The 25,903-nt window shown below is 38.4% G+C and overlaps 2 protein-coding genes across 2 annotated transcripts; one reads left to right on the forward strand and one right to left on the reverse strand.

Annotated features, from left to right (window-relative positions):
• Positions 1 to 540: 540 nt before the first annotated feature.
• LOC111320592 (DNA-directed RNA polymerase II subunit RPB2) lies at positions 541 to 19,213 on the reverse strand. The gene is made up of 23 exons (XM_022923251.2): positions 19,051 to 19,213; positions 18,709 to 18,935; positions 17,934 to 18,046; positions 16,924 to 17,467; positions 16,141 to 16,337; positions 11,851 to 11,970; positions 11,657 to 11,720; positions 11,047 to 11,453; positions 10,490 to 10,601; positions 9,938 to 10,092; positions 8,248 to 8,446; positions 7,418 to 7,586; positions 6,749 to 6,845; positions 6,165 to 6,259; positions 5,017 to 5,138; positions 4,792 to 4,872; positions 4,619 to 4,666; positions 4,289 to 4,378; positions 3,662 to 3,769; positions 3,384 to 3,497; positions 2,819 to 2,979; positions 1,961 to 2,156; positions 541 to 1,691 (listed from the first exon to the last, which is right to left on the reverse strand). Exons 1-23 carry the CDS (start codon positions 19,067 to 19,069, stop codon positions 1,590 to 1,592), a joined length of 3,540 nt encoding a protein of 1,179 aa, XP_022778986.1. The 5' UTR covers positions 19,070 to 19,213; the 3' UTR covers positions 541 to 1,589.
• A 23-nt stretch (positions 19,214 to 19,236) lies between these two features.
• LOC111320656 (uncharacterized) lies at positions 19,237 to 25,569 on the forward strand. The gene is made up of 2 exons (XM_022923310.2): positions 19,237 to 19,390; positions 22,227 to 25,569. The coding sequence occupies exon 2, from the start codon at positions 22,253 to 22,255 to the stop codon at positions 23,555 to 23,557; it is 1,305 nt and encodes a 434-aa protein (XP_022779045.1). The 5' UTR covers positions 19,237 to 19,390; positions 22,227 to 22,252; the 3' UTR covers positions 23,558 to 25,569.
• The last annotated feature ends 334 nt before the right edge of the window (positions 25,570 to 25,903 follow it).

Below are 25,903 nucleotides of genomic sequence, written 5' to 3' on the forward strand. Positions count from 1 at the left end.
TCGGCCCCGCTTGCAGCTGCATTGAAAAACATTTTAGGAACATCACTCTGGAAGTGAAGCAACCGAGTGGGACAGGAACATAGAGAGCAGCAGTCACGTGACACAAGTCAAATTAACCAAATTAGGTCAGGTCGGTAAAGTGTGAGGCTTCTGGTCACGAGGAAAGGATTTAACTGTATTAGGCTCTCCCACTCAGTCAGTAATTAAAAATTATAATTTTCCACTGTTATTTACGTTGTGGGTGGATTATAACCATTTATTGGAACCAAAACCGAGAACAACACTTATGCATACACGTGAATGAGATCTATAATAACAACACCAACACCGTCACCACACACCTTCCTCTCCCCCCCCCCCCCTCCTCCTCAACCCACCCACAATAGTGTCCTAACATTTAAGATAATGGGATGGGAAAATCAAGCTTTAAATTAAGGCTGTGTAGTGTTAGTGTATGGGGGTATCAGTTGTATTAAAATAATGTTTCAAAAGAGTATATCAGAGGTTGGAAGGGGTTACAAGTGCTGTTACAAATATCCATATCGTATGCAATTTTATTTCAAAAACATCTTTAATTTTCTATACAAAAACAAGCTCAACCTTCTATACAAAGATACTACATTTAACAGCCGAGAGTCCCGTAGGATCTCCACAAGACCGATTTCAGACGAAACCCTCTCAAAAGCGAATTGCTTCTGGTTGAATGTTTTAAGATGAAAAATAACGTTAAAGCGTTGATAGTTGTTCTAACTTTGACATACGATCACAACAGTTCCCCGGTAAACTTCCGTTAAAACGACAACAACAGCAACAACCAAATGAAATAATTTGGATATATCAACAAAGTTGAAATGGTAAATTGGCCACCGTAACGATTACAAAAGCTGACCTTTCGAGCTTTAGCCCTTCGTCGAAATCGTTTTGCGTTGAAAGAAACAAGCCTGGATTTGTGTCAGTCATTTACATCAAAAAAACGATAGGGTGATTTAAAAAACATTCTCCATTCAGCGGACGAAGTTGCTTTTCAGTTTACTTGATTATTTTTATTTCTTTTAAGGGCGTTGGAAGTAGGGTAGTCTAAGAACACATGTATGGAATTTTCGTCCAGTGGAAATTTTGTGATGAAAGTAAGCCACTGGCCTGGGTATGCAAGAGGACCCTCAATGACATCAAAGAATTTAAGGCCAGTTTGTGTCTTTCTTCCTTTAGAGGTCAGGATTTTAATCGTGTTAAATCATTACTGAGTTTTGCCTAAGCGGGGTCACATCAACCCCGAGGACCCTTTTCCTCTCTACGCCTTTAGGACAAAGCAAGAAAGAAGAGTTCTTACCCCATAAGGGCAGTGCACATTTTACGGAGAGTACAGGATCTTAGTTTACAACAGGGGTCATATATACCAGAACTTTCCATTTGGTATGCTGCACTACAAGCTTGCCAAAGGGTTAGCTGTACTGCACTTTTCATCTTCCTCAACTAAGCTGCACAAATATGTTAAGTTAAAGACTCATTTGAGGCAGCTTAAGCTGAACATCAACAGAATGATAACCGGATGCACAAATCCCAGCGTGAAGAGCCAGGATGTACATAGCTCATTTGACTGGATCACACACCATCATTCTGGGAGCAATACTCATGGACATAAGCTCTTGGAAAAGCAGCTTAGCCGCGTACGGCAAACGAATACGGGACACCTGAAAAGAAAAACGAGTTTGGATCTCTAGTCTCAATAAACGGCTGATCAATAACATACAGTTCAAGTTCCAGAGGTCAAGGTGGTTTACGCGGAATGTAATATCCTAGAATCTTTATGTCCTTTGAGCACAAGTGGATCCTCAAACAAAAGCACAACAAGTAAAAAAATGAAAGCGACGTTCTGATAACCTTAAGTGATACAGAGCTGAATAAGGTCCCTGAGTTAGCGGGGCTTCCCATAACGCATCTACAATGTTAGTTCAATTACCTGCGTCTTGTTTTTACAACCTCTACATTCAAAGGTGTTATTGCGCAGGTTCGCTATGGCGATCAATCCACACAGGTTACAAACGTGACAGCTGTATGGATCAGACACTTCAAACAGTCGCTCATTCAGGAACTGTGCGGCACCGTGTGCGATCATACAGTCACGTTCCATCTCACCGAAACGAAGACCACCATCACTGAAAAGCAAGCGATATGAAACTAATATTTTTTTACAACTGGAGAATGGAACACTCGGGGTTTTCATGGGGACAGGTGGGTATCTAGACGGACTGACAGTTTTTCAAAGAACTAAGAATTGCACAAGAGAAGCAGAGGATGGAGGAGGAAGGAAACGTGAAACCTTTTCTCCTAAACACAATTTGTTGGGACACTTGCTGCCTTCCCTGTCCCCCTCTAAGGATCATCTGCAAGCTTACAAGATTCCGAGGGTAATTCGTCAATTAACAATACTGAAATAGGGAAGCGAAGAAGTACATCACGAACACCGCTCTGCAAAAGTGTTGTACTAAGTGTGTCGGGGAAGGTTCTGCTCTCTATGTTAACCAAAATCAAAATTTTTCAGAGCTTTCTGCCTTTTTGTCCCTTTCATATCCTGACTTTGTTACAGGTATATTTCAGCTTTCCAATCCGACACGATGAACTCAAGTTTTATTCTTGACAAACTCAACGCCACTAACACAGATACGGTTCTTCTTCTCTTTATTCACCTTGATATACGCAAAGATTTAATATTTCGATTCCAGTTATCTACTACCGTTCGTAAACAAATATCAACATATAAAACATTGCAGATACCTTGAGCTCTCTTCCCACCCCCTGAGGTTGTACTTTGACTTACCGTGATCTTCCCTCCATAGGCTGTCGAGTAAGAATCTGGACCGGACCTCTGGCCCGAGAGTGGATCTTGTCGTCCACCATGTGCTTCAGACGCTGGTAGTATGTTGGACCCAAGAAAACTTGCGCGTTTAACTTCCGCCCAGTGAAGCCATTGTATAAGACCTACAACCAGCAATACAAGACAATTATGTTGTACCATTCACGTCTTAAGAATATGTAGCCCTAATGTTCACTATTCCTAATTGCGGAAAGATACAAATAAACGCTAAGAGCGTGGGTACAAACTCATTGTAGCAATTTTATTACTCGTGTATAGTAAGTTATTCAGGATTGCACTGGTTGCTCTTTACTTCACCCTATGAGTCTTAAAATTAGCACCTCTCTCACAGACAACTGGCTGCAAAACTAAAACCGGTCGCGCTTCATCACTCGCATTTCCCAGCGTTTCTGGATGTTTCCTTGTTATTACTTTTGATTTCACAGTGGCTTTTGTTATGAATGGTTCTGGACTTGAAACATTGTCAAAAAGAGCTCGGAAGGGGAAATCAAACTCATGCAACCTGTACCTCGTTGCCTCTCAAATGGTATCCATAGTCGTGCAGCAGTTGAGAAACTTTCTGGACGTTAACAGCATCATTGAAGGGTGTGGCATCGCCTATTTCTCCCTTGTTAGCTGACACCTGTCAATCGTGATTAGACATCGATGTTATTCAAGAGATGAATGCAAAACTATACATATCTCAAAGATAACCAAGCCATTCTAGGAGAAAACAAGTATCTAGACTAAAAAGATGCATGTTCAAACTGAGGGTAAATGAGAGATAAAATAATTGTGCACTGTTACCTTTCCTTGCAAACATTCGATCAAGTGTCCGATTGTCATTCTGCTGGGAATAGCATGAGGGTTGATTATCACATCAGGAGTGATCCCTTCACAGGTGAATGGCATGTCCTAACGAAAAAAAAAAACAAACAAAGATTACAAGAATCAATAACAGAGTCAAAGTTCTTAAGATACTATTTAGAAACAAACTGAAGAAAAACGCTGATAAGAACCTTGTGAGATAACCTCACAAGTTTCTTAACCCTTCAAGCCCTAACATCAGTATGCATATTCTCCACACTGTTCTCTATACGGTTAGTAATGCGCTAACAAGGAGAATTTTTTTAACAATCGAGAGCTTCTTCAGTTGGTGATCATTTCCTTTATTCTCATGACCTTAATGTTAGATTCAGGGGTGGTATTGTAAAGAGAAATTAGATGCTAATCACTCTTAGGGGTCAAAGGATTAGTAGAAGTCCTTTCCATGCCCCACTCATTTGAAAAAGCTCTTATTACACAAAGGGGTCAAAGGATTGGTAGAAGTCCTTTCCGTGCCTCACTCATTTGAAAAAGCTCTTATTACACATAGGGTACACAATCATCGCAAACACGACACAACCTCCACAAACGCGTTGGTTTAAGCCTTACCTCTTGACGATACGTTATTCCACAAGTTCCCTTCTGGCCATGCCGACTGGCAAACTTGTCGCCGATTTGAGGAACACGAACGGAACGAACCTGATATATGAACAATATCTCCGTTAGTTTGAGGAGCTCTCCTGGTGAGTTACTTTGATTACATACTCTTGTATTGCATCAAATTATTCTCGTCGCAAAGCGTGAGCGCACACACTGTATTGTTGAAAGGGATTTGATTTTTTTTTTTGAAGAACAGACTGCTGATTTTACCGTTTCTTAATAACCCAAAACATTCAAGTTTGTTTGTTCAGTTGTACATTCATTCATTTCCAATCTTACCTTAATCTTAGTGAACTTGTAACCTTCCTGGTTGATGGTGACCATTACCTTGTGAGAATGAAAAGCCAGAAACACATCATTAGCTACACATAAACTAAGAAATAGTTCATGACGAACACAAGCACAAGCGAGTATTCCTGATCCACAAGCCAAGAGGATTAAAAAAAACTAACCTGATCCACAATCCCTGTCTCACTTGGACGCAAGAATGTGCTAGAGTCTTTCTTGGTGAACCTCCGAGTTGTTCCTTCCAGCTGTAGAAAAAAATCAAATCTAAGCTCTCGTGGAAAGAAGCCAGTGACACTGTCTATTGTAAAATTTCAATAACCACTAGCACCAAGAGCAAGCCACAGGCCAAATTTGTTTTAAATATCTAACATCCAGGAAAACCTATGTACCTCATCATCATTTTCCGGCAGAGTGATAGTCTTTCCTACAATGACATCATCACCACTAACTCTCGTACCAGGTGCTACGAGGCCATCATCGTCAAGTTTATCATACACTGCATGCCTCATACCTACAAAGGAAAAGCTTATGAATTAATACATTTAGACATGGAGAGTACCTTGGGCTTATTCGTCACAGTCTGTTCGCCTGTCTGTCTGTATTAAGGGAGTAATTTTCTGAAGAAACTGTGGTGGTGCGTCAGTGGGGGGGCATTAAAACATAATGTGGTTTTATCATCTGAGTTGATACTGTAAACTAGCCACTGTAACGAGTTTTCTAAAGCTGAAGTCTAGAGCATTATCGCATTATCTCTTCGTCAGAGTGAAGAAGTAAAAAAGGGCTCTGAAAAAGGGTTCTCGTGAAACGTCAGGTTTAGAAACCCTCTACGATATGCAATTTACATTATCAACTCGGTTGATAAAGCTAAGATTTATTTCTGTCTGTCCGTAGCACGCAAACAGTAAAGCTTGTCATAATTATTCCAGATCTCTTCTAACACATCTTTGAAGTGTATATCTTAAATGTTACTACTTTATTCGTGGTAAAATAGCTGTTACTGTTGTCAGTAAAGCAAGAGGGGTTAGGAGTTAGAGGCATTTGTAAACCATTCTTAAATAATTGGTAGAACTGAAAATCTAAAAAACCCCAACTTTAAAGCAAAGAAAAGGGTTAGCAACATCTCTTTTAGCCTAGCAATGACAACCATTTGCATTACTTTACAACAACAAAATAGAATTGCGAGGGCAAATGGAAAACAGGAGGCTCAAAAAAACAGCTGGCACTGAGACAATAGGCTGAGATGAAGAATTGAGGCCACACCCACACCATGCTTGAATGGCTAACCCAGCTTAGGGCAAGGTAGAGAAGGGACATTTTTGATGGTCTATGCTTTATGAGGAGCTGAGGGTGTAACTAACTAACTAACTACGATAAAAGCATCTCAGTGATTAGCACTTGCACTTCTGAAGCTATGGCCAACAAATGACCCATGAGATGTAATAACAATTATAACAAGGTAATTAATAACAATTATAACAAGGTAATTAATAACAATTATAACAAGGTAATTAATAACAATTATAACAAGGTAATTTACCCTGACATGTGTCTCTAGTTGGTTTTTCGAAAGTTTCTTCTTGGTCCATTCCTCTCTTGGATTCTTGATCGCGATATGATCGGTAAAACACAGACCTAGCAAAGTTCAAACCATCACTCTTTTATAACCACTTCACTAAGACCACAATGGTTAAAGAACAGTAAAGGGAAACTTCACAATATTTGCATAATTTTTTGCTAACTCAAGTCACTTTACAGATAGTATTTATATTTCAACCCTCCTACTCGTAAGATCTCATTAGTAATTCTCCATACTGTCTGCTATACAGTTGAAATAATGTTAGATTTGAGAATTTGGTGTTAATCCCCTAACTGATATGTTATTATTTTCATTACTTGTCTTCTCGATAACGTATTGATATTGTAAGAGAAAAATCTGTCTTGGTCACTCGTGAGATTTAAAGAGTTAAAGCAAAAATTGTCCACACAGAAAGCAAGCCGTGAATCAGGGACATTTAGGAGTAAGAAAATGTTTCACCTGGATGTGCCATTACATTACTTGCTGGCCACAAAAAAACATTGCACCTGGCTGTAAAAATCAAACAAAATAATTCTGTTTTTCACCTGTAAAGTCCTCTATCAATAGCTGATGCATTCATGATGACTGAATCTTCTTGATTGTATCCCGTGTATGATGCAATTGCTGCTATAGCATTGATTCCTTGAAGAAAAAAGACAGCAAAGTTTGAAGAAATAAGATGACAGAATCATGGAGCTTCATCGATGAACAAAAGGACTGGTATACCAGTTAAGGCTACATGAATGTGCCAGGGGAGGAAGATTTTGATCACCTAATTTAGCATTAACTTACACTCTTGCACACTGACAATTAAGTCATACAAAAGTCAGACGACCCTGGACTAGAAACAGCTCTTTAAGCCCCTCCCTACCAAAAACTCACCATCAATTCCCCTTCCTGCAAGCCAACATTTCTGACAAATTCAATTTGAGAATTTATTTTCATAAAGCAACAATATCCTCTGACATTTCACTTTCTTTTTGTCACTGTTCTGTTTGACAATGTAATTACAGTAACTGCAAGGCAACATTACTCAGTTTGGGAGTGAAAGGGATACAAAAAATGTTAAATGTTCATGAGTTACTGGTACTCCAGTTTTAAACATTTCACCTCAAAACTGTGTCTCAAGCTAATCAAAAATTTTCTTTAAGTCAGCTTGAAAGCCAAATTCCTTTTCTCCAGACTGCACTTGAAAAAAATGTTTATTTTTTAACCTGCAGGCAGTTCTCTGAATCTGAGATACTCCATAGAACGTGTGGTGACCAGAGGTTTCTGGGGGTAGTACAACACATGAGCCAATGTGTCCATACGTACATGGAAGTTGGTGATGTACACACCCATGGCTTGTTTACCCATAGCAGACTGGTAAGTATTACGAGGAGACTGTAAACAAGAACGAAAGTGAATGAAATGAATGAGGTTATGTTTGAAAGGATGCAGTGAAAAGTGCTTCAAAGGACCTAAGATTACCCTATTATTTGAAAGGAAAGTGTGGATACCCACTATACAAAAGATGTTTAATCAAAGGCCATCTTTACTCAGATTTACCATTTTCCATACTGCATATAGCAAAAACTTGCAAAAAAATAGGATGCTGATATCCACTTAATTTTTTTACCAATAATACAACATGACAAAAAAAGCCAAGTTGACAACACTGTGTCTCAAAACGATTTCTTAAATTTGGGGAAAAACAGTTTTCAAAACAGGTAACAATTAAAATGTGGAAGTTTCTCTAACATACATCAATGCCTTGAGTAAACTAACAATAATAATAATAATAATAGCACCTTTATTTAGACACGATAATGTTTAAAGCTAAACAGCTTGTGGGGTCGTGTATAAATCTAAATAAACTCCAAATTAAATAAATTCAAATGATGATTGTTTTTGAGGAGAGGAGAAAAACCTCTCCTAAACTGACTTTTTCTCTTTGAGTTTAAAGTTTTAAAGCAGCCAGATTAAATGGAAAACTATACAACCACATTAGAGGTGCATGAAAATAGGTGGGTGAATACTTATTAATCTAATGCATTAAAAATACCTGATTATGATCTGGAAATGGAATAATAGAAGCACACACTCCCAGGATCATGGCAGGATGAATTTCACAGTGAGTATATGTAGAACAGTAAGCCTGACCCTTCTCCACCAATTCATCAGGAGTCATGGCTACCATCACTGTCTCTTCTTCATTCACATCAATATACTCTACAATTCCACCTGCCACCAAATCTTGCCAGCTGTAGAAGATAATAAAAATTGACTTTTCTTTGATACAACAAAAATGATTCCCTAAAAAAGAACTACATGTACTGTGTTGCTTTTACAGATCGCCTCCCTTCTCTATTAACTGGGAGGAAAAGTTGCAGCTCACTTTTTTTCCAATGGTTTACCATTTTGAAGAGTTTGCTTGATGAACTACAGTGTAATTACTACACAATGGTTTGCAAACAAATCAACATCTGTGTGGGCAACTTGATAATCAGTTTCAGTGTTCTTGTTCCTAGCTGTACAAGCAATAATTCAGACTTAGAGCTTCTCAGTACAATTCATTGAGGACTGCATGTTTTATTATACTTTGCTTTAAAAAAAAACCTCCATGAACATGAAGCTCAGTTTGTCAACCCTATTCACATTCAAAAAAGTACCCGAGGGGTAGCAATAAAGGTGAAAACACCTGATTGGTAAAAGAACACAAAATCTTTCTGACTGGAGGTTACCGTATTTACCCGTGTATAATGCGGGCCCGTGTATAATACGAATCCCAATTTCAGACCAAATTTTGAGAAAAAAGAAAAATAAACTACTCAACAAGAAGGTAAAATTGTATAACATTATTTATTTCAATTAACTTGGCAAACTAACGAAATGATGGTTACAACATCTTTCACATATCAAATCCTTCAAACTCGGACTCGGAGTCTGACTGGAACAGTTCTCTTGCAAACGAGTCATCGAGCTCGTTGTTGCAGTCATCGTTGGCCTCGTAAACTAGGTCGTCCTCGGATCCATCAAGGCTGTTGGTGATCCCGCATTTTAGAAATGAGGATTCAATCATTTCTTCGGAAATGTCCTGCCCTGCTCCTGCGATCCACGAAAGGATCAGTTCCTCGGATGGTTTCTTTTGGCGGCCACTCGCTGTAAATTCATGGATTCCCTCCGCCATCCACTCCATCCACCTCTTTCTAACACCATCTTTAAACGGCTTGTTTAAAGAGACATCCAGCGGCTGCAAGATCGAGGTTAATCCGCCAGGAATTACTGCTAAGTTCGTGTTTTCTCGTGTCAGTGCTGTTTTCACTCTTTCGGTCACGTGGGCTTCAAACGCGTCACAAACAAGCAGGCTTCTTCTTCTCCCCAGGCCACCTCTCCTCGAACACCAAACTTTGTCGATCCATGTTTTCATTCCTTCACCGTCCATCCAACCTTTCTCTTGAGCGGCGATTACAACTCCGTGCTTGTTGGCAACCTTTGGGAGAGTTTTTCTTTTGAAGATTACCATCGGTCATTGGTAGGTTAGTTTACCCTCAAATTAAAGACCAATTACATCGCACGCTTATGTGTCTTTGTTATTCTAATGTCGCGTCAGCCTAAACAAAGGATTCCGTGTATAATACGCATCTCGAATTTAGGTGTTCATTTCGGGAAAAATAAGTTCGCATTATACACGGGTAAATACGGTACAAGGATTTTATTTTTCTCATAAATTATCCCACTTAACAATACCTCACCTGTACTCGTTGTACTCTCTCTCCTTTAACTGATCAATGTGGTGTTTCTTCAGCAACAATTTTTGGTTCTCAACAATCAACAATGGACGACAAATCCTACCAGCATCTGTGTAAATTCTAATCTCTCGTTCTCTAAAGTCTCTCACCATTGACACCTTAAGAATGAGCAAAAATGACATTCTTTCAAGCAAAATCATACACTTGTTAAATCAATTATTAACAATCCCCAAATGGCATGAGTTCAACTTCTTGCTTTCTTTTTGTAAATAGTGACCTGCTTTGTCTCCTGCCAATTCACATGGGTAAAAATCCCAACCAAGAAAAAAAGTCCATTTAAAAATGAGGGTGGAAATCTTGGATCCAGGATCACTTGATACAAGTCTAACACCCATGCTACTGACCATGCTTGCCTTTCTGACTTTATTATGGGAGCTAAGATAGCTGAACTGATTCTTCCTTGAAGGTAAAATGGATTTATAATTTTTCATTGTCAATTTGGATGACAAACATTTAGAAAATTATTACCATCACCAGGCCATCACCAGGTATTACCTCAGACACAATGATGTCCATCTGCCTCCTCAACTTCCTCAATGTACTCATGAGTTGATCTGGATCTCGATGAATTCCTACCCAGCATCCATTTACAAAAATCTTGGTTGCACTATAAGGAAGAACATTTTTCACAACAGTTAAAGTTTCCAGTTCTACCAGATATTATTTTTAGCACCTAATGCAGTTCTAAGTCCAGAAAACACTCTTCCCATCTATTGATTAACCCTTAGACCCCCGAGAGTGACTAGCATGGAATGTCTCCTTTCAAAACCACCCCTGAAGGGAACATAAAGATCAAAAGAATAAAGGAAATGATCACCAACTCTTGACTGCTAAATAAATCCTCCTTGTCAGCAACTTTGGAAATGTATGGAGAATTTACACACTGATGTTTAGGTGTATGGGGTTAAAACAGAGAATAGAAAAACCTAATTCCCAGGAGTTTGGTTGGAAGATACATGGACTCAACTGTAGGGGTTGCTTTGTCCAGACTAAAAAGTTACCCTGTAGAATTCAATGTCAAAAAGCCACTCAAGAATATTTCCACTTCTCACTTGCTAATGGCAGATGGGGTTATTTCCTCCAAATTCTCCATGGTCCATTCCTCCAAGAACTCCAAGATAGGACTCGGTTGGGAACCAACAGAAATATAAGCCATCAAAGCTAAGTTCTTAACCAGTCCTACAGCATGACCTTCAGGAGTCTCTGCTGGGCAAATCATCCCCCAGTGAGTGTTATGGAGTTGTCGCGGACGTGCAAGCTTTCCCTCTCGACCGATGGGTGAGTTGAGACGACGCAAGTGGGATAGTGTAGAGGCAAAGGTCAGTCGACTGAGTACCTGAGACACTCCTGCACGGGACTGATGAGCCTTCTTCTGATCACCCCAGTTTCCAGTGGCCAGAGAGTATCTCAAACCGTCTGTGATCACTTTAGGTTTCAGAGCCAATTCAATGTTGAAGTCCTACGAATTGAGAGAGCTTTTATTTTGCACTGCAAAGGTAGCTGGAAATCAAAACCACTACTCAAAAGAGTTGGCCATAGAGGTACAAGTGGGTAGTACAAAATCTTCCACTACTCTCTGGCAAGCACTAGTCAGACTAGACCAATGATGACATTTCATTGGTTTGATGCAAAAGCATAATCATCTAGGCATAACATGATTACCTTTCCTCTATCAATAAACTTTTGGGCGTACATTCTGACTTCTTTCATGAGATTTCTGAAGAGTCTAAAAATGAAGCAATAAAAAGTACTTTCTTTGTACTATTTTACAAAAAGGATCTAAATGTGTTAACCAAGACTAAATTCAAAGACATTACCCAATTCAATCAAGACATATGTTTATACAATGATCTTACCCCCTGAAGAGAAAAGCAAGCAATGGTCCTGCAAGATCAAGCCGTTTATTCCCATAATGATCCCGATCATCCAGTTCTCTGCGACCAAGTGCTGCCAGCAGTAGCCTATGCACCATGTATCTGTAAAAACAACAATCCTATTAATGTCATCATCAGACCATTGCCTTTTTGGAATTCATGAGATGTTCACAAAAGTGATCACCTTGCATCTCTATGCCACTTGCATAAAAGACTGTTAAATACTGTAGTTTATTTCTTTATGATCAAATGTCAATCAAACAGTGCTTGCTCCACAAGATGTAAAACGAGTGGCATATTTCCACTCAAATTAAAAAATTCAATAAACAAAATCAACCACTCACTTTCAGATGAAAAGTTAGTCCTTCCTACAAGGATATTCAATCCTGTTTCTTTCACAAAACTTTGGATCAGATGAAGGATGTGCACTTTCATCTGGTACAGCTTGGATTTTGGTTACCCGTAATTTCCGGCCATTTACCCACGCTGGCCGATTATTGCATGCGGCGAGAAAAAAAGTTAACAGATTACCCACACTAGTGGATAACCCGCACCTTAAATACAAAGGAAGTTTGTACAAAAAGGCTCTAGAATTAACAACGTTTCATTCTTGACCGAATGCAAATTCATGGCCACATTTGTGCGAGCGATCGTTCAGCGCCATATTGATTTGTAGCCTGCAGTGCCGGCGTATTTTGGGTGCACGAGTGCACATTTTCGTTTTAGGCCGCCATCTTAGATTTGGTAACTGTGGAGGATTGGGGTGAGGAAATATTTGCTGAGGGAGTAGGTGTTGAGTGGAAAAATGGGCAATGGGGGAGAGGGAGGGGAAGGAAAAAATACACCTGCCCGCAAAGCCTGTGATTTCACAAAACGTCTCCTAATTAGCAGCGCTTGACTGCCTTTCCAGAAATGTGCAAGCAGCCCATGAACATCGATTTTTGCTTTTACCGGATGGAAGCCAAAAATTTACTGCCGACAAAAACATTGACACACGTGTATTTGTCAACTTCGTGCGAAACAGAATCGATCAAGCGAGCGAGTATGTGAGTGAAGTTATGTCAGAAAGACATCCTAACGACAGCTGTAGGATTTGCAAAAGCTCTTTTAAAGTGAAATTTGGAAATATTCTCGGCTAACAAGTGTACTCGTCCTCGGAAAACCTTTTTAGACCATCACAGAGGAAGGACAGCCTTAGAGTTGATTAAGCAAAGGTTTGTAGTCGTGTTGGATTAGTATTGTTGCACGATCCTGCAACATATTCTGATTGTGTTTGCAACCCATGTGGTCGAAAAATTCGCAGTCTTGGCCAGTTGTTCGAGTTTGTCAAACTGAGCTCGACTCCAACGGTAAACTCCGTATCTAAAAGCACGAAATGCACACTGGCAACTCCGGAGAAAGCGAGCCCTTCATGGAGAAAATCAAAACTTAGTAGAGTTAATTCGCCAACAGCCAAGACGCTATCACCACAGTCAGCTAGCAAATCAAGAAAATCTTGTCCACAATTATTGCAGCAAGGTTTTGGTGCAATGGTGAAGTGCTCTTTTTCAGGGAAGAGATAAAAGGCTTCACTAGTATTTCTTCTGCGGTCGCAAATATCAGTTGCTATTTGCCGTTTTCAACATCCTGTAAACCAGCACCAGCAAGGGATGTCGCCGTCAAACCCATTAAAGATGCTTCCGCCAGCTGATCTTGCATGATGCTTTTGAGCGGACAGACAACAATCACACACGCAGCTTTCAACGATAATATTTGCTTCATGTGGATCAACAACTGGACGATGAGGCTTTTACCAAAGCCCGCCGGAAGAACTGTTAGCAAATCCCTTCCATGAACAAGAGAAGAGATGGCTTCCTTTTGTTCCGGGTGTATTTCAAGCGACATACCCAGCTAAGAGAGAAATAAATGCACTTCTGCCAGAATGGCATCAAAGCTTAGCGTATCCACCATTTTCTCTCCAAATCACTCCCACTCCCAATCGTGGAACGACTGGAAGAAAACTCCTTTAGATGACAGGCATCAATCCAGTTTCAACCTACCACACCAATCAGAGGCCCCGTCCATCTGGTGTACGGGTTTTGCGAAATCACAGGCTTTGCAGGCAGGCGTATTTTTTCCTTCCCCTCCCTCTCCCCCATTGCCCATTTTTCCACTTGACACCTACTCCTTCGGCAAATATTTCCTCGCCCCAATCCTCCACAGTAACCAAATCTAAGATGGCGGCCTAATATGAAAATGTGCACTCATGCACCCAAAATACGCCGGCACTGCAGGCTAGTTGATTTGTTGATTTCTCAAAAAAAATCGATATCTCCAGTTCTACTGGGCCTACCAAGTCCCTTAAAACGAGAAAATTCTCCTCAACTAAAGCTAGTGTTAACTGGAAATTTGTTACTGATGTTCTCCTTGGATTATTTTTTGTCACCATCAAGGTTTTGTTTACACACGTGTTGGTAACAATTTGTTCATTGCGTAACTAATTGTGACTCTCCACAGGATTTCCAGCATAATGGTGATGACACGGGCACACTATTTTAGCACTGTACACAAAAGAAATTTTCGTTAACACAGTAGCAGCGTGTCACAATGCACTCCTGATTAAAATTTTCTTTTGTTCCATATAAACAATGAACGTGTTCAGGTTAAACAAAGAAGCGTGTTAAAGGGTGCGAAAACAAAAGCCGTGTTATGCCGTGTCATATTGCACTCTGGTGTGCGAAATATCATTAACCCATTGACACTTACCTGTAACACAATCTAACACATGCCTACGAAAAGTCAAAATTTTGGAGAAAATAAGAAAGCAAAGACAATGCGAAGTAAATTTTTAAAAATCATCTTTTCCAAAAAACAAGCTCCAGTGAAAGAAGACTAATTAAAGAACTTATTTTCGTCGAAAAAAGCGATAGGTGCATATTTCGTTTTCTCTCAAAAATCAAGATAAAAGATAAAAATCGCTAAATATTTTCGCATGTGTGCAAATGAGCCTGTGGATCATATTTCAAACGGGAATATGCAAATTTGTCCGCGAGTGAAGAGATCTCAAGTTCCATGGAATCAATTAATAAGGAAGCAAGCTAAAATGGCCAAGAAATATTTAGAGACGACAGATTTATTCAAAACAATTTTTTGATTTGCTGTTAGAAGCGAAAAACGTACGAATTTCTTATGTGTACAAAGCCCACGTGGTAAAATTTATCATGCTTAGATCGTTGTTTACTTGCCTTCGTGGCCAGAAATTGCACAGCGTTACATTGAAAATTCTGAAAAACTTCGATTTGACGCAAAATCCTCTATTAAACAATACTTTTTGAACACATTGTTGCTCGAACATAATATTTACCGGGCCATCGAATCATCAAACTGTCGCTAGGCCCTGCTTGAAGTCCATACGGTGAAAGCATTATTTGTCTTAGGAAGAACTTTTTACATAAGCAGTCTTTTTGCTTGAAGTCAGCATACGGTGAAAGCATTTGGCTAGGAAGAACTTTTTACATAGGCTGTCTTTTTGCTTGATGTCAGTGTACGGTGAAAGCATTTTGTGCTCGGAAGAACTTTTTACATAAGGCGTCTTTTTCGCTACCATTCTTTCAATGTGCGGTGCAACTTCTAAAACTAAAGGCTCTCTTGCTTGACCTCTTCGGTTGCCTAACAACTCTTTCCGTGCTACTGTGCCATATTCACACGACTTTAACATGCTACGAAGCGTGTCATTTAACACGCTGTTGAAAATAAAAGATTGAGCATGTTAAGACGTGAAAAACAAAAGCTACCGTGACACTCCTGGTTTCCTTGTTAATAAATGCACATATGCGTGTCACATATCACACTTAGTGTGGCATGTCATCGCACGTGTGCCCGTGTTATCACCATTATGCTGGAAATCCCGTGGAGGGTCACAATTGTGCATGAAATAAACTCGAGTTGGCATCATGTTTTCATGCCGCTTTGTGGCACTCTTAATACAATAAAATTCATCTGAGAGGTGGAAATGCAGGTAGGTGACAATTTTTTTCAATGCCACTGCCAGTAGATTTCAAAATTGTCACATAACCCACACCTCCCTATTATCCACAGTGGCGCATGTTTAAAGCAAAATCAACAGATTACCCACGGGTAAACGGCCTGAAAATTACGGTAATTTAATTTTGTAAATTTTGGATTCCACATTTGATTTTTGACTTTTGATTTTCTCAACAGTTTTGATAGGAAATGTATTTAGCAAACCTTGAAACAAATGAAACAAGTTAGCTGAGGAAAAAGTTGTCTCACCCAAGGAAGTAAGCTTTCTTGGTTTCACAGAAGTCACTAACACCAACATGAGGCAGCATTTCCTTCTGAAGGATTTCTTTGGCATATTTGATACGCCTCTCCTTTGTCACACCAGGTCTAGCACCACGAGAGCCAATGAAGTTCAAAGCCACATTCTGCTCTTGTATGACAAATGCCTCATCTAGAGATGGTTTTACCTAAAGATTCAGATAAATGTATTATTTCAATTTTGTCTAGGTTTAAACTTTTTCAAACCAGTTTAACTTTACTGGACGATGAAAAAAGAAAATGAAACTGGTTTCCAAACCCACACACACTACACCAATCACTAGAATGTCTGGATTTACAGATACTATTGCTATGCTAATTTCTTTATTTTGGCATCAAAGACAAACAATAGGTCCTGTAACATCTGAAGCCAGGGAAAGATCCCTGATGTCAACAGTACTTTTTCATCAAAAAAACAACACATTTTCTGAATGAATTAACTTTAAACATCCTAACTGTAGCTCAAAGTAAACATTGCGCAGATTTCTTCTTAATTGCACACTTCAATCCTTATAAAGTATCCTCATACCATACAAAGACATGCAAGTGGCAGTTATGTGAAAGGAACACTATAACAGCGAGGATTTTAATATGTCCAGTAAATTTCAATTACATTTTTAAAGAATACAGTACCACTCAAAAATATGTTAACCAGAAAATGCACACTGAAAGTCTGAATTAGGATAACAACAGAATGAACTGCTGAGAAAAATCATCTTTTGACTCAGTTCTCACCATTTCCATCATTTCTGGATCATCAAAGTCATAAATGATATGTTCTAGAATGTCTCGATCAGCAACAAAACCCAGAGCTCTGAATACAATCATAATGGGGATTTCTTGTCTGATATATGGCAAGGAACCAACAATCCTCTGACCAATAGCACTTTTACGCCCTCCTTGACTTCCCTTAGCTAACATGGATACCCACATGGTGCTTGTTGGCCTTGAAGAATGTTCCAAGCATGATCTGATCTCTGCAGTAAATGAATATTTTGAATCTTTCTTGGAGAATACATAAACTGTATTTGTAGCCATTTTCTCTTGAGCAATCAGCACTTTTTCAGATCCGTTGATAATGAAGTAGCCTCCAGGGTCAAGAGGACACTCGTTAAGTTCTGTCAAGTCACGATCAGTCAGACCACTCAAAAGGCAGTAGGTGGATCGCAACATGATTGGTATTTTTCCAATGAACATTTTGCTATGTTGAGTGACTTGAGGTTCATCATCTTCTCTAGTCATTGTTTTTGTAATGTCAACATATAGAGGGGCTGAATAACTGCAAACAAACAATATCAATAATGACAGCTGCAATACTTGTTCAAAACTATTTCATGTCTTAACTCTTAATTCTTTTTCAGTGTATATAATATATTTTCTCAATTTAACTCCCACAGCATCAGATTTAAACTTGTTCCAGTGTATCTGTCTTTTAATTAATCACAATTAGTCACAAAAGCACAATTTTTCCCATCATCTAGCTGAATCAAACATTTTGGGAGGTGGTAAACAAGATACAATGCAGTGGGAGTTTTACGATTTTTTGTTCTGGAAAGGAACCAATTTCATCTCAGAAAAATATTAATAGATGTGGAGACCTCTCTGTTAACATAAAAGTTCAATGAAGCTCCAATGTGAACACTTTGTTAGGTATTTTCCAACAAACTTTATTCAAATATTTCAGTGGTAGCAAACTCATTCTTGAATAGAAAGGTTTCTTACAAATACAACTCTACAATACTTACGTTAGATTGCGTAGCCTTGCTTCATTTGGCATCATAGGGCTTGGAGCACCATCTTTTTCCCAATGTGTTGGTTTTGACAGGTAAATTTGTTCAAACTTCAGTAAGAATTTTGGCTATAAAAAGAAGTCAATTGGAGAGTAACTCGTACATTTAATGGAATTTTGATGCTTATTTACAACTGTGAGTGAGCTTTAACTCACTAACTTTTTCTTAAGCCATCTCCTGAAAGAAGGATTTTTCCTTAGCAAATCAGCTGTAGAAATATTAGAAGCCCCTTGCAGCTTCTTTGTTTGATATATTTTTTGTATCACTGGCTTGGAGTTTGCTGCATATTCTTTCCTTTTGCCATCATCCCTGTTAAACATTACTTAAAAATATCTTGTTTCTGTTTTACAAGCTCAGCTGCATATGTCACTGACCATGCATTTGACCTCGTCACAGATCTAGCTGCTTTCAACTGTTAGCAGTCCAGGATACAACTTCTTGATTGAATCAAACTTCCAAGGTTGCTTTCATGTAAAAGATTTTTGTGTGCAAACTCACCTTTGGCAGGTACTTCTAGAATTATAATAAAGAAAGCCAATAACATGCATAAGAGTAAACTTTTATTCTTACTTTTTGTTTTAGACAAGCAGTACATAACTTTCAGTTTGTTTTTTACGAGATAGAAAGCCCTGACACCTGTCAATGTCACAGTGGATGTACTCAGTGTGCAAACTCACAACAAGACACATGTAGCCCCTTTACCAGACTCAATCATAATTTGCCAACTTACTGGAGTTTCTGTATCTGCAGTCATGTGAAGTGACTCTGCTTGTAGATCAATTTCTGGAGAGTCTTCTACAATTCTTTGCACAGACATCTGAATAAACTCGTCAAATGAATCCAACTGCTGTCGAACAAGGCCTTTCTCGTCAAAATACGAGCTAATGACGATCCAGCAAGCTTCCTGCCACAAATCTCGAGTAATCTCTTCTCCCTCTTCCTCTCCATACCCAACTTCTGCGAAGAATCAGCGATAATAACTAATGACCGAAACGTCTTGTTCACGCTAGCTGTTTTGTTTTGAAATATTGAAGAGCAAAAATTTAGCCACAAATAAAAGATGGTTTCTCACCGTCGTCTGGGTCATACATGGCTCCTAGGTAATCTGTAGTTAATTATAACTTGTGTTAGGCCTTTTCTTCCGAGGATAGAGGGGAAATGTTAATGATTGAGATGGATTCTGGTGATAGAGACTGCGCATTTATTCGTGTCCGCCATGACAGACGAACTACAACCTCGACCGAGAGGAGCCCAGGTTTTCAAAGGAAACGCAATGCACCATGGGAAGAAGATGACCTCAAGCGCAAAAAGACGCCGAAAGTCATAACAACAAAAGGCGGATTTAATCTTTCGGGACAATCTTGAGTACCTCATGAAAAGTCTACTATGAAACCATAACATCCTATTCAGAGGTAACACAGGTCTTTCTACTTCTCGCATTTTTGTTTAGTTTATTTGCGGTAAATTACTTTGGATGAAGTCTGTAGCTCAATGAACTCTGGGTTTCGATGGTAACCAGCTGTTCTACAAGAAACCATTCTTTCGATAACGAAGCCATAACTTCACTTAGTCGAAATAATTCACCGCTATCTGGTTCTTTATTAATTTATAATAACTGGATCGTTTGTTGCCGGCTAATATAACTCGCTAACTCAGTCGTAATGAAATTCGACACGTACATGCACGTAGTTCTTAAAAAGTTAGTGACTATGGCAAGATCGAAGCTGTGATTTTCATGAGAACACCACCTCACCTAACTTTACCCAAATTTGATCTCATCGTCTACGAGTTAAACCCTAAACATTGACTTTTTTTCGCGATTTTATCTCTCTTCCATACGTTAACTGATGTGCGTTAGAAAACCGGCCGTAATCTTGTAGTTAATAGAAACTTATGGTTTTGGCGCGGTCCATCTGGCCCCGGTTGTTCAAAGGATGGATAACGCTATACACTGGATAAATCTCTATCCCGTGGATAGCGCAGTGCGTTTTGGTAACACTTATCCGCTGGATAGCGATTTATCCGTTGGATAGCGCGGTCCAAATTAATTAGAATCTTGAAGTCCTGTTTGAAACAATTAACATTCCATTCTCGCAGACGACGGTAGTGCAGTTATTATCGGACGATGCGATTAAACTAGTGATCATGTTATGAGTGATGTAAAAAGTGAACTATACCTATCCTAATGTGTTGTGCTCTAATAACGTTTCGCAATTTGAAGTGAGTGTAAACAAATGTAGGAAATCACTCTTACGCGTATTGCAATCGGAAAATTCACGAACGCTTATCAAGATGAATTAACGAAAAGTTTGGAAGATGTAATACTTTAGCTTATTGTATAAATTTGGAGTAGATTAAGGTGATGTGAGATTCATTAAATTCACGTTAAGGTTAGTCATTTGGAAGCACGAAAGTGCAGCTACAGATGTTGAAATGTCGAAAGCGTGTTCTGTAGATTATAACGTTTGAAAGATCTACAAGGAAACAGTGAAACATAGTCTTGAGATCACAATTTCTCTGCTCTCATAAAATTGGAAGAATTCTTGTTCTGGTTTACGGGGATAACATATTCGAGGGCTGTTGTGCGCTGTAGTTTGGAGTTTTAAAATTTCACGCACGTCACTTAATGATGTAAACATGTTTACTGTTGGTAACCGCGGGGTATCTTTTGTGGAGGCAAACTATTGTCTCAAACACATCAAGTTGTCTCTCTTAAGCGGTAATTAGGTTTATTATTTTTAAATTACTTCCACAAAAGTATCTGGGCATTAGGGGTCCAAGATGAATTTTTCCTTAGTCACAATTGGTAGACTCTGTAAAATGGTTGCTAGAATTAGAGTTGTGTTCAGTCACAATTTCTTTATAAACAAATAATTTTTATAACAACAAGTGTCTTGCTTTGACTTTACACTGTAAATACTAAGTGATTAACTCTTTTGTACCCTAAAATCAGCAGCATGTTCTCCATACTGTTCTCTATACATTTCGTATAAAAATGATGATAATGATTGTATGTTTTATTTACATTTCTAGCAATCAACCAACATTGGTTAATTTAACAAAGTTGCTAAAATGTACATGAAAATTACATAATAAAATTTGTTAATATAGAAACAAATCTGTGGTGAGAAAATATAAAAGAAATAGCTGAATAAAAAGCCTTTACTTCACTCTTTAAAGAACTTAGGCATGCTGTAGTCCTTCCTTGGTCTGGTGAAGGGTTCCAGAGTGAGGGAGCAACATCTGAAAAAGTGTATTTTCCATAGTACTCAAGATTATATTTAAGAACTACTAACAATACTTGTATGTTTAATTAAAGGGTCTGTTAAATATTACGTCCTATTCCATGAAACGCTTTAACAGTCAAAATTAAAATCTAGCACTCATTCCTTGCCTTGACAGGCAACCAATGTATTTTTTCCAAAATCTGGAAATATGGTGGTATTTCTTTGAGTAGGTGTGAAGACTGGCTGCAGAATTTTTAACATGAGGTGCTGATAAGGGGATATTTTTAGCAATCAAGAGCTTTGTAAGATGTTGATCATTACCTTAATTTTCATGACTTTTGTGTTTGATTCAGCAGTTATAATTTAGGAGAAACTAGAAACTTGTTACTACTAAGAGTTAAAAGAGTTCAAGGGTTGAAATATTACAGCTTATTACATGAAAGCCAAATACGAGTTCTAAATTGATAATTTTTGTCTCAGATATCATCAGAACACCAGACAGGCTTGAGAGTTGAAAAATGAGAAAGGTTGTGACTTAAAGGGATACTCCAAAATCAGGTGTGGGGGTGAAGACTGGAACCTATTTATTCTTTTTCATATCGTTATTTATAAATAAAATTAATAAATATGCATTTATATGGCGCCATCTTCCATTAATTGTCCATGGTGCTTTACAATACTTTAAAACCGTGAAAATTAAAATCTTAAGAATTAAATACACTATATAATACAATAAGGTTAGAAATAAAAAGTAAAAACTACAAGTAAAAACTATAAATCAAATGCATGCTTAAAAAAGATAAAAAGTCTCAAGATTAGCCTTAAAAACTGCCTCTGATGATGAAAGCTTGGTCTGGAGTGGTAGTTTATTCCAGAGCCTTGGTGCTGCACGGAAAAATAAAAGAAACATAAAAGAATCCAGTCCTTACTCAAAAACCTGAGAGTATCCATTTAGTCATAACCAAATAAAAAAGCAAAATAATTGATATTTACTGACTTTTTTAAATTTACATCATTTTAGAAGAGTACAGAAGGTGTCCAGGAACCATGGGTATTTCCGCAAGTATAGCAAATTCCTCTCGCAAATATCGCACCAATGAAGAATTGCCTCCTGCTCGGAAGTCATCTAAACATTCATCTATTGAAGTTTCTGATGATGGTGATGAAGAATTAAGAAGTGTGCAAAGCTTCAGACAGTCGAGCCCAATGGCACATCAAGATGCAAGGTCCTTTGCTTTTGATAGGACCCACACAAAACAGTATAACCCAAGAAATCAAGTGGACAGGCATAGTTACCATGGCAACCTGGAGCTTGTTCGTCCTGCCAGTAGACGCATATACCATCCTGGCAGTTTAGATCGGGGTTCTAGAAATGGAAATGGTTCATATTCCACATATAGTGCAAGAGAGTCACTCTCAAGAGCTTTGGTTTCACCAAGTACCTCAAGCGTGTATGGGTCACAGCCTAGACCTGCACGAACCATGAGAGATGTCAGAGAGTATTTGTTTCAGCATCCAGAGCTAATAGCTGGTAAGAAGAACAAGCAAATGAGGCAATCTGTTGAGAGTGATCTGTATGGGGTCTCTACCAATCACAAGCAGATGAAAACTAAACAGCATGTTTACATGGGACTCATAAACATTCCCATAATCTATGGAGCTGGTGCTCGACCAGATCATAAGCAGCTAAAGGTTGATCAAAAGTTGTACCTCAACCTTGTTTACCCGACAATGAGACCCAAAGATTACCGCAGTCAGGTCATAAGATCACATCCTCCCCTTAAACAGGAAGGTATGGTTGTTGTGAGAAAAGATGATTCTCTACGGCAGCCTAATGAATATATAAAAAGACCTCTTCCACACATGCTGGTGTCAAGGGTTCCAGAAGCACCTAATGGAAAAAATGTCCCTGGGTCTGTACGGCAAGAAAGAACAATTTCAAGGGCAGAGGCTCCTACTTCCCACAGAGTTAGAAGTCAATCACGAAGTGTAGCAGAGAACATCCCTAAAAGAGCAAGTAATGACTATGTTGATTTTCCTGATGTTGTTAATGAACCACTTACAAGCAGGTCTGTTAGAAGTGAACAACTATTGCTTAGGGACAGTCGACAGATGAATGGTTTTGTCAAGTCTGGGAATTCGCGGCAGAGGACTCCAAGACTTGGAAAAGAAGATGATGAGGTTGTGTTCACCTTCAATGTTGAAGATCTTAATCTCAGGAAAAAGACTGAAATACCTCAGTTTGAACATGACAAGGATACAGGACAAGTGGAACCACTTTACTTCAGGAAGTCTCTTGCTTTCAGCCCAAAGTATGAATATAGTGAAGACCTTCTGTCAAGTCCATTGTGAAGATGTTAAGCTGTCAAAAATATTGCCACCCACATGGCCAGGGCAGTTTACATGTACATCGTGCACAATTTGGTGCAGAGAAGGGTACATTTGTAAGTTTAAAAATTAGTTTAACTGTGGAGATGGACAAAACTGCCAAAAGACAGCCTGTGGGTATAACTTTTCCATGTAGTGTTTGCATGTTGCCTCACATATGTTGTAAGATGTACTTCTACCTTTCTGCTCAAATCTGAGGGCCTCACTAAGAGCAAGCTGTTTAAGTTTTTGGTCACCAACTTAACAATGCCCACAAAAACAAGAGTATGTTTGGAAAAAATTTTCACATGAAAGAAGAATATACGATTGTATCCAAGAAATTAATTGGAAAAGGTGTACGGGTAATTAGTGGAAGTTCAAGGAGTAAAAAAGCAGGGGCAGAAATATACACCACAGGCTTTGATGAAGTAACAATAACAGTACTAATTATGACTGCCTGAAAAACAGGTAGTATCTTTCTTTGTTTTTGAAAAATTATTCATTTCTGGATTTCAAAAAGAAATGTTTATGTTCGATGAATTTGGATGGTTTTCACTTTTAATGCTTTCAAAAGATCTCTTTATGGTCATGGCAGAAAAATTCATAATGGGTGTTAACAATTTTTATATGATTTCTCTTCAAATTTTTACATTTCTGGGATTGCGTTTGAAGAGGTTATTCTACAAAGGAAATATATGGTCAGGTGTGCTAAGCTTTTTGAAGTGTATTAATTATTTATCAAAGATCTACATTTATACTAACTAAAGATAATACCCTAGAAAATTTGAAAAATTACCATGCAAAGTTTACATTTTTGTATCAAACTTGAGATAAAAAAAATAATGAATTGAAGAGACAAATTTTAGGAGAGCATTCCTCTTTTTAGTTTGGAATGACCTTCTTCTTGAAATGTCTTGATTTTTGTGGGAGTCTCCAAGCTTGAAAAAAACTGTGTTCAGTTATTGGGAGTGTTTGATTTCCCAGCCACAGTAACACTATTTTTTCACTGTAAATGGGTAGACTCCCAGAAACTTCCTCTCTACGCAGCGTTTGATTTCATAGTTCTTTTATAGCCCAGACACAAAGTCAAACGTTTTCATTGTTTTCACATTTTAACTATTTTTTAGGGTTTGCATTCTATCGCATATGCATCATAATGATATGATATAAACCAAACAGTGTGACTTGTTGTTTAGCTCAGAGAGTGGATGATATAATTCCTTTTCCGTTACCCAGTAATGCTACTATGAATTATTTTTTCAAGATCTTTTTCTTTACATCTGTGGCTCCTTAGCAGAGCATAGGCCATTTTTGTTTTTTTTTTTTAAAAGATGCTAAGTAATATTTTAATAGGTTTAAGAGTTAATACAAAATACAAAACATGCACCTGTACAGGAGTACTGTATTGGAAGACAGATGATAACTCTTGAATGAGAAATTGACTCAGTATAGCTTGATTTTATCTATATCAGAATTCCAGAATTCTAAGGTTAGAAGCAATCTTTAATTCATTAACTCCATTGATTTTAAGGTTGAAAATTGTAGATGAGAACTTGTTATTTACTTTAAATAATTAATTTATTGCAAAAAATGTAAAAACTTAAGTCCAGCTTTTGAAGGGACACAAAGGGTTCATATGGGTTGTGATAAACCAGTCATGGAACCACTAAGTTTCTAGGCCCGGGAGCAATTATGACATGATTTTGAAAGTGGGTTATATTAAAGGTCATGGCAAATGACTGATTAGGATATTTTGATTGTTCTCACTTTATTTTGGAACCCTTACCTTGATCACAGGCCATAGAGAACATCAAAACAAATCCTTGCAAAGGTCTTGGAAAGTCATGGAATAATGATTTTGAAATACTGTAGGATTCCAGGCCTGACAACACAAAACCGTAACAGTACAGATTACACTGTTATCATTTACCTAGTCATCACTCTTTCTGGTTGACAAAGTGATTATTTTTTAATAATAAATGAAGAATCACAATAAAGGGTTGTGTTGTTTTTCTTCTATTGACCCCAACCTGTTTGATATAGGTTGTAGATTACTAGACTGATATGTGATCCTGTTGTGTTCTTGGGCACCTACACAGTGCCTCTCCGCACCCAGGAGTATAAATGAATACCAGCACATTTTCAGGATAGCTTGATGGAGTGCTGGGTAATGACCTTGTGATGGTTTAGCTTCTCAACTAGGGGGGAGTAGTGATTCTTCAAGTCACGTCATGCTATGGAAACCAGGACAAGCTCTAGCTATGTGGGTCCCTGGGCTTGAGTAGACCTTAACTACCTTTATGTTCATTTGGGATAAAGTTACTTTCAATT

Source organism: Stylophora pistillata, chromosome 1 (genome assembly GCF_964205215.1).
Source record: "Stylophora pistillata chromosome 1, jaStyPist1.2, whole genome shotgun sequence".
Lineage (NCBI taxonomy): Eukaryota > Metazoa > Cnidaria > Anthozoa > Scleractinia > Pocilloporidae > Stylophora > Stylophora pistillata.

Coding starts and splice junctions, on each gene's coding strand:
- LOC111320656 (XM_022923310.2), top strand. CDS start 22,253: ATGGGTATTTCCGCAAGTATAGCAAATTCCTCTCGCAAATATCGCACC.
- LOC111320592 (XM_022923251.2), bottom strand. Junction 6,260..6,748: donor ATTGATAGAGGACTTTACAG/GTGAAAAACAGA, acceptor GAACTTTGCTAG/GTCTGTGTTTTACCGATCAT. Junction 4,379..4,618: donor ACAAGTTCACTAAGATTAAG/GTAAGATTGGAA, acceptor TTCATATATCAG/GTTCGTTCCGTTCGTGTTCC.